Source organism: Haliotis rufescens, unplaced genomic scaffold (genome assembly GCF_023055435.1).
Source record: "Haliotis rufescens isolate VD_foot unplaced genomic scaffold, xgHalRufe1.0.p SCAF_11, whole genome shotgun sequence".
In the NCBI taxonomy this organism is placed as follows: Eukaryota; Metazoa; Mollusca; class Gastropoda; order Lepetellida; family Haliotidae; genus Haliotis; species Haliotis rufescens.
The window spans coordinates 25,641,357-25,658,014 of record NW_025963791.1 but is presented as its reverse complement, the minus strand read 5'-3'; the positions used below and the strand labels follow the sequence as shown (position 1 = coordinate 25,658,014).

Here is a 16,658-nt window from a genome sequence, read left to right as displayed (position 1 = left end):
TAGACATTTACCACTTTGGTGAAACCCACATGGTGCCAACAAACTAAGAGTCATAATAAAGGCAAATCTATGATTGAACATGATTATAGAATGTCTCAGACGATTATGCCATAAGACCACTAGAAGAGAATTGTTTTGGGATTTATTAGGCCAAGCTCTTGTGTCGTCTTGAGTTTTAATTGTCCAATTGATATATTTCAGCTGCTGTTGTGGAGAGCACTATATTCTGTATGCATGGAGGATTATCTCCCGATCTCTCAGATCTACAACAGGTAGGTGCAAGTTGGAGTCATGAACATGGTGAGCTTTCAAATGTATAGATAACCTCCATTCTGCAGTTTCCATAACGGCAAACACAAGTTGAAATTCTTTTATATCACCAAGGTGTGTTATAACCATTCCGTTCAAATGGGTAGGAGGGGTTGGATATTATGTATGGAGAACAATTAATAGTTCTAAATCAAATGCACAGTCTGTGCCAAAACCTTTTGCGGATGCTGTCCTGATAATGGTTCTTAGCATCAGTTTCAGAAGGTTTTAGTAATTTTATATGGATTATGTTTCGGTGAGCTTACTAGACTCGGACAAACAGCTAAGGTTAAAGACTGAAACAATTGTAGAAGATTCGAAGTTATTATTTAACAGATTAAATCATGACATAGTAATAGAAGATATGGCAGCTGACATGAATAGATATCATTGTAATAACCCTTTGTCGCTTCAAGTTGACATGGTATCTTCACCCTGAATACAACTGGGAAATCTTGGATATCAACTTTGGAATCTTTTATCATCCTGCTCAGCCTTATGGCATGGACACAAATAGATGATTTGCTAAACATGGTTATCGACTTAGAACAAGATTAACAAGATTGTGGAGTTGGGAGTACATATCAGGAGAGAAGTGATTTGTCTGCTGATATGTATATATCTGTAACTCCAGATATTAAAAGATGAAAAGTGCAAAAGGGTAAACCTAATGCAGCCTATAACATTTGTGACACTGTTTACCGGAAAGTGAATTTTCAGCAGTGAGCATCATCAGATCTTTCAAGACGTTATATATAATTCTTTATCATGGAACATTAATTGATTGACATTGTGTAGGATTCTTCCTGCAAACTACTACTGGATATCAATGTTTGAATCTTTCATTATCCTGCTCAGCCTTATGTCATGAACACAGGATAGATGATTTGCTGAACATTTATTCAATCATATTTTGTTTTAATCAGAAACTGAATATTACCGTTTGAAAACTCTGATTGATCAATCAAACTCAAAAACAGTCAAACACTGTTGTGCTGAACTTTGATGTGTCGACCTTGTGATTCATTTGAAGTAAAAGCTTGCTCCTGATGGTACAGCTTCTGTTTTCCATCCTCCATAGACCGAAAGCTCTTTATCAATGCTTTACTGAGCCTTGTCTTTGTTCAGTTCTTTTATCGAGTTCCATATACAGATCCAGAGGATGGGTGAAAGGGTTTGCATTCATCTAGGGCATTGGAAGCTTTCAGAACACCCTCCCCTTCCTAAAACGCTGTATCCATGCTTGTAATATGTCCAATCCTATGCATAGGTGTATCCTTCGTGATAAGGCAATATGTCAGCATTCTTGATGAATCTGAGTTAGGGATGGGGCTTCTGATTGGAATATTCTCCAACATGGTCAAAGAATTGTTTTGCAGTTTAATTCATAAATGTTGGGGGGCGGTCGGGTAGCCTAGTGGTTAAAGCGTTTGCTCGTCACGCCGAAGACCCGGGTTCGATTCCTGACATGGGTACAATGTGTCAAGCCCATTTCTGGTGTCCCCCGCCGTGATATTGCTGGAATATATTGCTAAAAGCGGCGTAAAACCATACTCACTCACTCACTCATAAATGTTGGCCTACAGGAAGCTGTCTTTATAGATTCACTTCTCATCAAGAATGTCAGGGCATGTTATGTACTGGTTCTGTTTGTTGGTTTCAGATAAAGGACATTGAACGTCCAATTGATGTTCCAGATCATGGTCTGGTTTGTGATCTGCTTTGGTCAGACCCTGATGAGGTGAGGGAAAGAGATGTGTGTGTTGGTTTGTCCAGTGTTAGTATTGGGTGACATTGTTATGTGTTAGACCAATATGTCATAAATAAATGTCTGTATATTATTACTATGAATAAAAATTGTGTCTGTTCTGTCCGTTTTCCCCGTTATTGGAAAAGAACTCCCATACTATTGAATATTTCTAGGGTCAACTGCAGTGTTTGGGTCCCCACATCGGGGGTTTCCGTACGGAAACTGTCTTTGAAGGCAGCTCTGCTCTTATATGTAAGCGCGGACCCTAAAATGAGCTGGATGTGAAAAGTATATTTTACGAGAGTTTTACGATAGAAAGTAAAGCCGATTTATCATGGTGTCGACATTATGGGCGGAACATAAATGACGTCTGCAGTTCAGTATTTTCTTACACAGAGAACACATTGGGTTTCCATAAGGAAACCGCTACCTTTGGCAGCTCTGCTTATATATAAGTTCGCTTGCGCCAGCGTGCCAAAATCCGCTAGGAGGCATTTTTGAGCAAAAAGGAAAGGACTTCAATGAAAATGAGACCAGTGGTCATTTCTGGAGCAGAACTCCAAAACCGTTGAATATTTCTTGATGAAAGTTGCTATACAGAGCAGTCTAGTGGTGAACTGGTGCTTTTTGATGATTTGGGATACTAAAAAATACTGAACAGCATTATGTTTTTCTTCACTGAACTAAAGGTAACCAAAAGTGGGGTTTTCATAGCCAAACTCAATTCCAAATTGCATTGAGTTAAAATTTAACATCACATCTGCAATATCTCAGCCATTAAGTGATTGAGGCAAGATAAGTCACAACACAAACAAGATAGAAGGGAAATCTAAGAGGCTTCGTCTTTAAAGATTTTTATCCTGAAAATACATATCAAATGAGAAAATGCCATTATTGACCTTATATATCCAAACCATTGTCAAGCATAGCAACTTAGTTTGGATTGCTGAATTACTTTGTATATATATTTATCATATTTGTAGCATTCGTAATTGGTGATGGTTTTCTTTATTGATAACCAGGTTTGATTTCAATGGTCAAATGAAGACTTGTCACATTCTTATTTTTGTTACCTATATGTATCCCATGTTGTAGGATATCACTGGCTGGGGAGAGAATGATAGAGGTGTGTCCTACACGTTTGGAGGGGATGTAGTCAAGGACTTTCTGAAAAAGTTTGACTGTAGTCTCATTGTCAGGGCTCACCAGGTAAGACTTTCCACCACACAGGTGTGGCAGTTCAGATGGACTGATCAGTGGCTGCAGAGGCTCACATTGTTGATACAGTGCTATATTGAAGTATGTTATAAGGCTGTTTAAACAATACATTAATTTCCAAGGAATACGTCATGATACAATGCCGCCTCCGTGGTCTTGTGGTAGAGCGGAAGGTCCGGGGTTCGATCCCCGGCCGCGTCATACCAAAAGACGTTAAAAGATGGTACTTGTTGTTACCCTGTCTGGCGCTCGACATTAAGGGGCGTAAACAAGGACTGGTCGGCTCGGAGTCCGTATACTGTGTCTGAGTGGGGTATTCATGTTAAACTGCGGCATGGTATCTCAGTGAGCTAGCACTATAAATCGGCATCAGTCCGGACTAGTACAAGCAGCTACACACACACACGTGCATGCACGTCGCTATATAAGTGCAATAATCTTGGACGCGACGTTAAACCCAATTTCACCTCACCTCACCATCATGATACAAAAATTATTTTGAAGTGGAAGTCACAAGTGTGAATAATATGTGAAAATTTGAAAATTATTAAATGGATTTTAATAGTTAATATAACTTTGATAGTTTGACCATATGAGTTATTTTCAAGCTGTTTGTTACTTAACTCATTGGAAATTCCGAGTTAGAATTGGTCCCTAGCAACCTATGCATGTCATTAAGAGGCATCTCAATGGATCACGCGGTCAGACTTGATTGATTGCATGTCATTGTACCCAGGATTCAAAATTGCAATAGGTCCGCTTGTCAGAGACTAGTAAAATTCAGGAAGGACAAAAGATATTTACTTGGAGACAATCACTTTTCTGTTAGGTATGTGAGAATATTCTTTATCATTTTTAATTGCTCATATCAAGCACTGGTTTGTCCGGTCCAAACTTAACTATTTACAGGCCTATGCCACATATCTTGAATACTGCAGTCCAGCGGCAAAGAACAAACAAAATATTTCTTGTGATTTTATCAAAATAGAAAAACATCCTTCAAATTATCAATATCAGTTTAAGGCAACCAGGTCAGAAATGACCTGATTGACTGTCAATTTTTCAGTGTACTTAAGCGCTGCAACTGTTTGATCTATGTTAATTTAGGTTGTCGAAGATGGGTACCAGTTCTTCCAAAAGAGAAAGGTGAGTATGTATGCCACTTATGAAAGTACTTTTACATATGCCATATATGTTATTTTAAACTGAACTAGGCAGTGAAATTGTGTTATGAAATGTTATTTTCAACAGTGATGAAAAAAGTTTCAACTACAATTTCAGTTTCCAATAATGTCACAATGGTGTCTTTAATGAAGGTTCAAGTTCTAGAGATTCCTGGCCAGAAAAAATTGAAATTTATTGAAACCTTAATTGCCTGAATGTCAAACATTTGCCAAACACCCTTCGACAGAAATATTCTGCTTCAAGGGAGATAATCCTGGCAGTAGTGTTTATGGTGTTCTGTCATAATCCTTTCATGTCATAAACCTAAAGATTGATACAGGGACTATGCTGCATGGTCTGGCATCCTTTTCCAGTCAAGGCCTAGACATTCATAACTGTGTGTGTAACTAAGACATTGTCTCTGGATAACTAGGATAAATTAGATTTATATAGATAATTAAATGTGAGTTAGCAGATATAAAGTGTGTCATTTGAAGGCAGAAAGATTGTAGTTCTTCTATAAGGGTTCATTAGCTTAAAATATTAATGTCAACATGTAACAATGGTGACTTAATGTCTAACACTGAGAAGTAGTGATCAGTGATGGTCATAGGGCTTAGGTCAAATGAGGAATTTACTTGCAAAATGAAGTCATGTAGAGTTATATCCCTTTGGTAAGCACAGCTCTATGACTAATCTCCATTTTGTGAAAGAGATTTATTTGCATGTGGCTTAGAAATGCAAATGCAGATAAACATGACTGATTTCAGTATTGTTCAGAGGGACATCCAGATGTTTATAGACTTTAAACTGACAGAAATCAAACAATAGTTATCATTGTGAATAATTCTAAGAATACCACCTCTATCACATCAGTGCCATAAATTCCTGTTTATGCTGAGAACCACACTATAAATTTTTATAAATTTTCAACAGACGTCCACTACACTGCCAATATATCCATAGTTGTGAGGGAAACCCTATCCCTTGCCAGAGGCGCCACTGCGCATGCGCAAGGCGGGAATCTAGTCACTTCTTTCAACCCATACTCTCATCAACTAGATGCAGATATTTGGGGAGGTGGGAGGGATTAATTCCTGATGTGATAGAGGTGGTATTCTTAGAATTATTCACAATGATAACTATTGTTTGATAATTCTTGTGAATACCTCACCTCTATCACATCAGTGCCAGTATACACCAGAGGGACCGGTGGGTTCTGGTATCTAGCATCCCATAGATATTTGGCTAGTGGAGTGGTAAAACCAAGGATTATATGCCAAAAGGGGTCTTAAACGGATGCGTCTAATAGTCTACTTACAAGACTTAGACGTATATAATGTTCAAGGTGTCATGTGAAGGGTATATGTATATTCCCTTGTGATACTTAGACTTTTTGTGACGTCGCTTCCTGTGATGACGTCATCTGTGACGTCACTTCCGGTGATGACGTCATCTGTGACGTCACTTCCGGTGTCACTATTCTCCCGTATCACTTATGACGTGGTTTACCGTTATGCCCTTTTTGGATAGTGATATTTAACGTATCTTAACGTTTCTCCGGTGTGATGACTCCTATGACGTCACTTCCGGTGGTAATACATTAACCTTCCTATCATGTAGATTACCGTATATCACTTAATCCTTCGATCTCTGATTTCAGTGTTGACATTTGCCCTGTTTTACTAACTCAATAGCGCAGTCCAGTAACAAAGTACAACTTACCCTGAGTTCCTGAGGTACTTCTGAAATCTTCACCCCCCCCCCCCCTCTCTTTTCCCTTTCCTGGAAGAGGGAGGGAACAGGTTACTTTATTTGGTAACTATCACCTGGGCGGCCACCAAAGGCCCCAGAGTGTATAGTCCATTTAGATCGGTCTGTATGTCTCGTAAGTAAAAGTTTGAAAAGGTGTTGTGGGACTTCCACTGGCAGCTGGCCACGATTTGTTCGATGGATGCAGTATTCCATGTGGCTAGGCTTGTTGCCAGTGCTCTGATTTCGTGGGGTCTGCAGCTACCCCAAATCGGAGTTGAGATTTGTGCCGTTTTATAGCTATCTGTGATAGCTGTTTTTAGCCATCCCGCTACAGTGCCCTTTGCGATGTCCTTTTCTGACGAGGGCTTGCAAGAGATAAATAGGCGTTTTCTCTGCTTTCTGTGGGGTTGAGTCGCTGTGATAAAATATCTCAAGGCTCTTATGGGGCAAAGCAATCTATCCGGGAAGTCCACACTTTTACTTAAGGCTGGAATTGTGTATTGCCGATGTCCGAGTGGGCCGAAGGTTGACGACTGGTTTTTGGCAATACATTCAGGGAGCGATCTGAACGACACTGATTTCCATTCTTTGGTATGGGTTACAGTGGAGATGTCAATAGCGTGTAGTTCTGACACGCGAGCCGCCGTAGCCATGGCTAAGAGAAAAGCAGTTTTCTTGGAGACTGATAGTAATGTCGCACTACTCATGGGTTCATACGGTGCTTTCATCAATGCCGACAATACTATAGATAGATCCCATTTAGGAAAAGTATGTGGTACTTTTATATCTTCCAGGGCAAAAGACTTCATAAGTCGATTTAGTACTGGATGGGTACCTATAGATAGGTCATCGTGTTGTAATACTGATGACAGGGCTGATCTATATCCTTCGATAGTGCCGTGTCGTAATTTCTTGTCATTTCTGAGATGGAGCAAGAAATCGGCTACTATAGGTATGGTTATATCTCCATGTAACTGTTTTCCTCTTCTCCATTCGATGAACTTGTCCCATCTGTTATTGTATAATGCAGATGAGGTTGGTCTCCATGAGCTAGCCACTCTTCGTGCAGCTGATTCAGAGTAACCGGCTGCTTGCATCTTATGCGAGATAACTTCCAAGCGTGAAGATGGAGGTTGTCGAGGCGGCCGTAAAATATGTCCGTCTTTGGTTGTCTCAATAGGTCGGGACGTACTGGGAGTTTCAGAGGTACTTCTAGCAGCAGTTGTAGGAGTCTCGGAAACCAAGCCCTTTTTGGCCAGGCCGGGGCTATGAGGATTATGACACAGTCCGTTTCCTCTATTTTCCTCAGTACTCTGTCTAGGAGAGCCCATGGGGGAAATGCGTAAGCAAACATTCCGTTCCATTCCATGGAGAGCGCATCGACTTGGAGTGCTAGTGGGTCTGGTACCGGGCTGACATAGACTGGTAGTTTGTTGTTGAGACATGTGGCGAATAGATCTATGTTTGGACTGTCCCATACCTGGGTTATCCACTTGAACACCTCGGGATGTAGTGACCATTCTGTGGGTACTATCTTGTTCTTCCGGGATAGGTAATCTGCTAGTATATTTAGCTTGCCCGGAATGTGTCTTACTTCGATCTTGCAACTCACTGAGTCTACCAAGGCATATAAACGTGTAACCTCCTTCAGTAAAGGCTGAGATCTTGTGCCTCCTTGGTGCTGTATGTAAGCGACCACGGTTGAGTTGTCTGTAGCTATCTTCACTGACGAGTGGTGTAGAAGATCTAGCCAAGCTGTTAATGCTAGATATATTGCTCTCATTTCTAGACAATTGATGTGCAGCTCTTTGTCTTGGGAGGACCATTTCCCTTGAATGGTGACATCGTCCATATGGGCACCCCAACCCTCTCCTGATGCATCTGTGTAGAGTTGATGTAGGGGGGTGGGGTAGTTTAGTGGAATACCTGGCATGACATTTTGACGATCTAGCCACCAAAGGAGTTCTGAGATTCGAACTTCTGGGGGTTGGATTAGTGCTTCCAGCTCTAGGTTCTTGGTGGTGTTCATCCAAATCTGCAAGGACCGCAATTGTAGCCTGCCTCTGTAGGTTAGGTCTTGGATAGATGTGAGCGTGCCTAGGCAAGACATCCACCACCTTCTCGACTTGACGGGCTGATCGAGTGCGCTCGTAATCATGTGCTGTACCCTTGCATATCTGTCCTCTGGGGGTGCGACTATGCCTTTGTCGAGAATAAATCTTGCGCCGATGTAAGTGATGGTCTGTGTGGGTACTAGCTCTGATTTTTGAGAGTGAACCAGGAAACCTAAATGTGTGAGAAGTTGGATGAGACACACTGTGTTTAGACTGAGTTGTGATTTGTCCTGATCGACCGATAGGAAATCGTCTATATATCCGTGCAGCCTTATGAGCTTCATATGGGCGAACCCAATGACGGGATTGGTGATCCTGGTGAATAACCATGGGGCGATGGAAATGCCGAATGGTAGTACTCTGAACTGGTATCTCTGACCGTTGACAGCGAATCGTAGGTATCGACGATGGCTTGGATGGATGGGGACGTGAAGATATGCGTCTTGGAGATCTATGCTTATCATCCAATCTGCTTGTCTTAGGGAATTCTTTAACTTCTTTATAGATTCCATCTGAAATGTGGGTGGTTTTTCCAGGTAATCTTTGTTCAGAGTTTTTAGGTCTATTATTAATCTCATCTCTGAAGAATTCTTCTTCGGTACCAGAAAAACTGGGGAGTAGAATCCGAGGGTGGTGTCTGACTCCTCTAGGGTGCTGATAGCTCCTTTTGTGAGTAATTCTTGTATGGCCACTTCTGCTGCGATGAGCTTGGGTCCTGATAGCTGGAATCGGGGTCCGATAGGATGAATGACTAGTTTTGGTCGTTTTAAGAAGTGAAGTTTGTAGCCTCTTCTTATTACTTCGATTAACCATGAGTCGTCTGTGATGGTCTCCCAGTTGTCTGCGTACTGCATAAGACGGCCCCCGACAGGCCCTGGGATAGGATGAGATTTGAACTTGGGAAGTCTTGAGTCGATGTTTGTAAGGTTGGCTAGTTCGACTGGATTTGGAATAGACTTGTCCTTGGTCTTCCGTAATGCTAAATCGTTGTCCGTAGGGCAGGCGAAGTCGGTAGGATCTGGATGGGTCTGTAGATTTATGGTGAAGTCATCTCCGGAGGGGGCCCCTACGGGAACTGCCTCTTCCTCTGCCAAGTCCTTTCTGTGAAGTGGGAAGATCAGCTTTGGAGCTCTTGTACCTGGGTTGATACGATCTGTTTCTCTGTGTAGAGGCTCGAAAAGAATCCCGGCTGGGCTGTTCACGTCGGGGTCCAGGACTCCGTCGCTGGGGTCGAGTAGCCGCCGGTTGTCTCTGTAACTTGGATGCTAATGAGATGGTGGATTCCTGAAATCTCTGGTTAGTTGAAGAGATAATGGCTTCCTTCACCGACTTCAGTCTACCGTTGAAAATCTGCGATGACGTAATGGGCTGTGACATCATGGATCTCTTTAAGGGGTCTGGCATCACATGATGAACTTGCTGAAGTAAGTGTCTTCTTTGCATGATCAAAAACTGCGATGACATCCATACTTGAGTTGATAGGAGGTCTTCCTGCATCTTCAGTATGTGGTCTAACGAGCTGTGGATAAATCCCGTCTTCTGACTAGTCATCTCCGTGGAAGTGTCTAAGGTAAGATCTTCGCTCTGGTTGCACGGTGGTATGACATGGCGAATACCAGCTGCTAACCAGTTGATGTAAGAACTGGTATTCATCATTTGTCTATTGACCCTATCTAAGCTCTTGATCTTGGACATATCAATGCGCATATTGGGGTTAGGTTTCTTAACCAGATCGAAGTAATCTTCATCAATGCTAGGCTGTAGTGAGAACGGATCATCATGTGTTTTGTAAGCAGATTTTATAAATACAGGTCTCAGTTTCGCACTAGGTCCCGCTGAACAATTCAATTGATTTTCAATTTTCTTGATGACGTCATCCAAATATGACGGAGGGGGAAGCGTATGGTATGGTTCGGTCCCTTTATCGGGTCCCTCATATCCTGCACGTTCAATCAAGGGTTTAACGGGTGTACAGTCCTGATCTGGTTTTAATGTGGGCATTAGTTCATAAAGTTCTGCTAAGATGTCTCTAAGGGAGTAATTGTTTGATCTAAAATCCTCCTCTATAGCAGTGTCCCCATAGCCTGAATGCTCCTGTGTAGATCGGCACCCCCTACTCTGGCTGTGCTGGGAGTGGGTCGTATGGCTGAGGGTATCGTAATCCCGGCCGTCTAATTTACGACAAGCTGTGCGAGAATCACGTGGTCTATAACTGTATGGTGATGTCATATTTCCCTCGCTTTCTTCGCCCGTATAACAGGACTGTGTGGCAGTATGAGAGGGTGCACGCTTAGGATTACTATCCTGATATGCACGAGCTTTGTCAGTGCGTCTATCATAGTGGCTTGACGGTGATTGGTGCGTATTTCTATGCATACTTCGGTGTGAAGACCGTGATCCCTATGGTATGCGTGGTAGGGAGAAGATCTATGAGATTCTCGGTCTCTTAGTATAATTCTCCTACTGTCCTCATAGTCTGATTCATCGTAACCTTGCTTTACATGTCTGCTGTATGAGGGTGTACTGCCATATTCAGCCTTAGATCTCTGTTTACTCTCGTGATCGATCCCTGATTGGCCAAGCCGAGTTTGATTAACTGATTCTTTTAGATCTGAGATTTCTCGAGACATAGATTGCATGCGTGTGTCAATCATAACAGACATAGAATTTGTTATTCTTTCCGTGAACTCATTTACGTTAAAGGGGGAACGCGGCAGAGGGTGAAAGTCGTTAGTTTCTGTCCAAACTCGACGATCGACCGTACCAGACGTTGCCGGATGCAAGTTAGAGGTACTTTCTGATTGACCTGTAACATGCATCTGCTCCTCAACATTATAGGGAGAGTGGGATGAGCGACGTGATCTCTTCTCCTCATAAGGTGAGATGGCGCCCTCGCGCGACACTCGCTTGTCACCCACGTGATTAATTTTTGCCGCCTCGGGCTTAATCACTTGTTTTCTTGATGTAGATGCTCTAGTGACTTTCTTAAAATCGGGATTTTTGATCCATGCCTTGGAGAGCTTGTCAAATTTTTCTTTTGACAGATGCTCGCAATAACTGCACCTTGACTTCTGTGTACAGCTGCTTTTCTTGCATGCGAGACATCTAGGGTGAGGATCCCCCGGAGCTTGGTGTTGTCCACAGCCCGAACAGACAGGTGTCTGCTTATGAGATGAAGATCTCATCCCACAACACCTTTCTTAACTAATTACTTACTAGAGACTCCGATCTTCTATACCCCCGTTCTGCTTGTAGAACTGCTCTTTGCTTGTAATCTATGAAGCTTGAGATGATCTAATGCTTGTAGTGTGGAACGCAATCACGTGTTCGGATGTGCAACAAAAAAAAAAATTTCCTTGTTGTCATCAGGACACACAGGAAAGAAGTGACTAGATTCCCGCCTTGCGCATGCGCAGTGGCGCCTCTGGCAAGGGATAGGGTTTCCCTCACAGCTATGGATATATTGGCAGTGTAGTGGACGTCTGTTGAAAATTTATAAAAATTTATAGTGTGGTTCTCAGCATAAACAGGAATTTATGGCACTGATGTGATAGAGGTGAGGTATTCACAAGAATTACCTATATTTGTATTGCAGCTTGTGACACTGTTCAGTGCTCCAAACTACTGTGGAGAATTTGACAATGCAGCTGGTGTCATGATCGTGTCAGAAGACCTCACATGTGCTTTCAAAATACTTCCTGTGAGTACCAGGTCTACATAATCAATATGACATTGTTTTGGATTCAAACAAACAACATTAACAGCATAATTAATACATGTATTTTCAGCAACTGTACTTACACTTGGGGGACAAGATTGTGTGTGAAAAACCTAAATTTTATTCCATACCTAAAATTTGTGGTCTTAGGAACTATTGTTTACACATGCAATGCATATATTGTGGGAAGTAGTTTCACAGTATCAGCAGACAGATAGGCTAACCTGTCAACGTATTAGGTTATCCATTTCTGATCAGAGAATAATAATTAGATCTGATCATGATTTTAAACAGCATTATGCAAGTTATGATGTACTGCCATGAATATATATATATATATGCAAGTCTAGACTATGCAAGTTTGCAAAGGAACCGGTTTGTTGCATTGTGAACATAGACTCATCCTGACTTCAACACTATTTAATGCCTCGCGAGGGTACATTTTTATTCTGATTGTTGTTAAGGTGAATGTGTGTATACACAAAGGTACCTTGGTCACATTCTGTATTACTTGTGCTGACAACCCCAACAGCGTAGGTATCAGTATTTTACACACTTCATGTACATATTAACTGTTTGATAGGCATTACTTAGAATTCATGTGTAAACTTGGCCTTCTCTCATGAATTTCCAAAGAAAATGTGTACTGGTCATGTCTAAACACCTAGTCTTGGATGAAAATATCAGTTTGGATTTTGTAATATTTGTCTGTCTCCCATTTCAGCCAGAACGAGGGAAAGTGATAGCAGTGAACACAAAAAACAGCAAGAAATAGCACAGGAGTCTTGAAGAGCACTTTCTGTGAGTTCAGTCCTGGGGAGGTGTATCCAACTTGAATCACCTGAGCTGCAAACCCTGAACAGAAAAACATACAGCTCAAGAACAAAGTGTTCTATTGTCATTGAAGTTGATGCTACCACCAGCCGAGTGTTTCCATCCTCCAGGATGGACTCGTGATGTAGACATTGTGACAATGAACTGAAAGCATATTCAAAACTACGCATTTTATATGCATTACTTCTGCCAAAATCTCATGCATTTGCCCAAGTGCTAAAAAATCATTTATTGGGGAATTTACTCACTCAAAGATAAAGTATGTTTGTAAACTTTGTTTTCTCATCCTACACACACAGAAAACCTTTTTTACATAGTTGTGTATTTGATTGTAGTTCAATTTAAAGGTTGAAACCAATTGTTTGTGTGGATGCAAGTGCCAAAATATCTTTTCATGATTTGCATGTCTGGCTATTTTCTTTTCACAATCAATTTGCTTTATCAAAGTACAGTGTCTACTTACACATTTATTGGAATATTACTATGCTGCGACATGTCAGTATGATTCAGATAATAATTTTCAGTCCAAGTGTCTCCTTACCATCACAAAAACAAGTCAACTTTCTGGCTTGATGCACCACACCTATTAAGCATTGTATTATTTTGTAAAACTGACAGACTGAAAATATATCTTGATAACCAAAATGATTTGGAATTATGGCTATTGTTATTATAACCTCAACATGTAGCTTAAACATATCAGGACTTAAATGCTTGTGTTGTAAGCAGTAATATTTTATCAGTTATTGATGTCTAGAATCTTTTCTTTGTGAATAGATCAAACATTTCGTCTTTCTAATTTTTTCCGCATTGCTGCTTATACTTCTCATACATACCCCACTAATCTTCCAGATAGTACATATGTCCATAAATGAATACAATCCCATGGACAATTTGCAAGACACAGAATTGGATTAGCAGTTTGTGGCAATGTTGTACCGTCAAACAGAACCTTCTTGTTTTTATACATCCACACTGCTAAACCAACTGTGATAGTTGCATCTTTTCTTTTATGTCAGTTCTGGAGTACCTTAAACTTGAGAAATACTGATGTCACATGGAAATGTTTATAGTATATAAAAATATAGGTGTTTGGAAGAGACTAAGACTGTCATGAGGTTGATAAAAAGTCACATGGTGTTTACTTCAGCATGTTCAGAAGTTTTTCATGAAACATGAACTTGTTGCTGAAGGTTGAGATAATCTACCTTTGCCCTATGCTTTTCTTACTAAGAACTGTAATTTATCTGTTAATGACTTCTAAGTTATTGTTCAGATTACATGACATGTATTATGATGTAGGAAGCAACTCTATAAGGCGGTGTCATTTGGGCACTTTACCAAGTTTCATTTTATATGTCCTACCTGTGTGCAATTGTTACTGTGTACAGTAGGTGGATTGTATGTTGAATAACATTTATTTTATCCTTTTGTACTTGTAAATAGTTATGACTTCTCTGTGATTTCAAGGTGTGCAGACCTTTTTAGTGTTGTCATTTGTCTAGCCAAGATAGTTTGCCATGGTATAGGACTGTCAACTGAAGGCACAAATCGTATCAATTCCTAACACCGGTATTATAGAATTGAAACACAAACTTGTTGCACATGGTTTAGCACTATGGCATACAAGTGTATGTGAAATTAGGTGAGTTACGATAGTTTCAGGGATTTATCTAGACTTGCAAAGAGGGCAATATTTGGCCCAAGGCTGCAGCAAATGTCATTAAAAAATTTCCGAATTAGAATTACAATTTCCCAATTCATGTTTAACACTATTAACTAATCTTATGTTTTGTGGAATTAAAATAACACTAAATAAAAATGAATAGTTTTTAATTCTTTGTTGTAAATTATTGCAAAAAAAATACCTCTGAATTTAGAAAATTAAGAACATTTAAGAACAAAATATAATTTTTCCCCCCAATCTGGCTGCCAGGAGCACTTTATTTAGAATCCTAGAAAAATCCCTTGTTTTGGCTTATCACAATGTCCCAGGCTCGTAGAGCTTGTCACTGGCGTATTTGCTGCAGTGTCACTTGGTAATTTAGTTGAAACTTTTCAAACCATATGTCACAAACTGACATCAGGAATATGTTTTGCAAAAAGGATCTGTTAGTAACCTACATAATACTTTTCTTGAATGTTAACTTTAAGATTTAAATGTTTTATCCTATACAAATGCTTTGGACATTTGTTTACTCTTTAACCATGTTAGCCATGAGAGTTCTTCTAGTCACATGTACATTTATTACTGATGTTCACCCCGTGAAATTTGTTTTATGCATTAACATGTTAAAATTAGTGAGACTTACAGACTTGTCAGTTCAATGAAAATTTCATTAAGCAGTTGTGCAATTTGTTTGATGATTCAGACTAAAAACTATCAATCTGCAAGGGTATAATCAGATAATGTAATTAGTTTGAGTGCTAATACTTGTTCATTGTCAGTGCTCACATACATCAATCAGTTTAATGCCAGATAATTGATGAGATACGAAAATGTGTCACAATTGTATGGAGAGCCATTAAAAACTTAGTTCTATATTTTCAAATAAAACGGTTATAAATTTGAACTTCCATATTGTTGCAACCACAACATGAGTCTTGTGATAGAAGATCAGACATATTCTAAAGCCTTTGCATGGATGCATTTCATGCTGTGTCATGCTGTGTTAGTTGTTGGTCTTATTGCATAATGGGATCATCCAGCCAGTTCTTCACTTCATGATGAGGTTAGTCTTGTGGCACACCGATGATTATTTCCTGTCAGTCTACATAGAGCCTGGTACATTCCAGTAAGCTATATGATGGAACTTTGTATAATAAGATCAAAATCATGTATAAGCACAAAATGCTGACCTTTCTAAACACGTTTCTTGCTCTGGTCAATAATATTATTATACAGTGCTGCTTGATATTGGATAAGTTGGTGATAACCTTGTTTTTCATTCAAAGGTTTCGAATGTAGATTGGCTGAATATTACAGGTCATCCTCTTGGTTGGCGTGTATGTTTCCCATGTTTGAATTATTTCCTGTACCCCTGAAACTTGTATTAAAAATTCCCTTTCAGGTTTTATGGGGACAAACACCACTGATCATAACTGGGGTGTAGAGCAGGATGTGGTTACTTGACCAAACTATTGTTGCTATTTTCACTGGCATACAAGCTATTCATACATGGTAGTCATTTGCTTAAGAAGTATGAATGTTCCTTCATTTGGGTTCAGGCCCTACTTACCTGAAGTAGTGTTGAACCATGGGGACCACGAAGTATCTCTCCTTTATAGAAATAACCATGTGGCTGTTTCAAAGCTGTTAAATCTTTTACAGTTACTGTTGCAAAATAAAAACATTAAACAAAAGAGTGTTGCATCTGTTTATTTCACAGACATGTTTAGAATTAAGTAAACAAATCTACCTGTCATGCTCAGGTTGCCATCCAACTTCGAACAGATACGTGCGACATACAATTTTTGTAATATGGACAAAGATCCAATCCAACTTCTAAAGATCCAATCCAACTTCTCTTATATCACAGATATTCTTCTTATAGTCGCCAATCTGGAATAATTATTTCTTGTGGTTTTGTTCATGGTCTGTACGACTCATTTCCCCTTAATCATAATACTCTGTGCTTTATACATATTTTGTCTGAGTGAATGTTGTTTTATATCATTTCAACACTGTCGTTGACAGTAAAACTAGTCACATTGGTTAGACCTTGCAAGCATGGAACATTGCAAGGATGGAACAACGGGACCTGTTATGATGCAGAATCCCCACATTCTGGCAAAC

The 16,658-nt window shown here is 40.1% G+C and overlaps 1 protein-coding gene across 5 annotated transcripts in view; it reads left to right on the top strand.

Annotated features, from left to right (window-relative positions):
- Nucleotides 1–13,969, top strand: part of LOC124132769 (serine/threonine-protein phosphatase PP1-like) — a 103,557-nt gene extending 89,588 nt beyond the window's left edge. For all 5 annotated transcript variants that reach the window (XM_046496888.2, XM_048392445.1, XM_046496887.2 and 2 more), the window contains exons 6-11: nucleotides 202–272; nucleotides 1,973–2,050; nucleotides 3,155–3,268; nucleotides 4,385–4,423; nucleotides 11,906–12,010; nucleotides 12,753–13,969. In XM_046496888.2, coding sequence (XP_046352844.1) covers nucleotides 202–272; nucleotides 1,973–2,050; nucleotides 3,155–3,268; nucleotides 4,385–4,423; nucleotides 11,906–12,010; nucleotides 12,753–12,803 — 458 coding nt within the window. In that variant the 3' untranslated portion in view covers nucleotides 12,804–13,969. The remainder of the gene's footprint in view (nucleotides 1–201; nucleotides 273–1,972; nucleotides 2,051–3,154; nucleotides 3,269–4,384; nucleotides 4,424–11,905; nucleotides 12,011–12,752) is intronic.
- The last annotated feature ends 2,689 nt before the right edge of the window (nucleotides 13,970–16,658 follow it).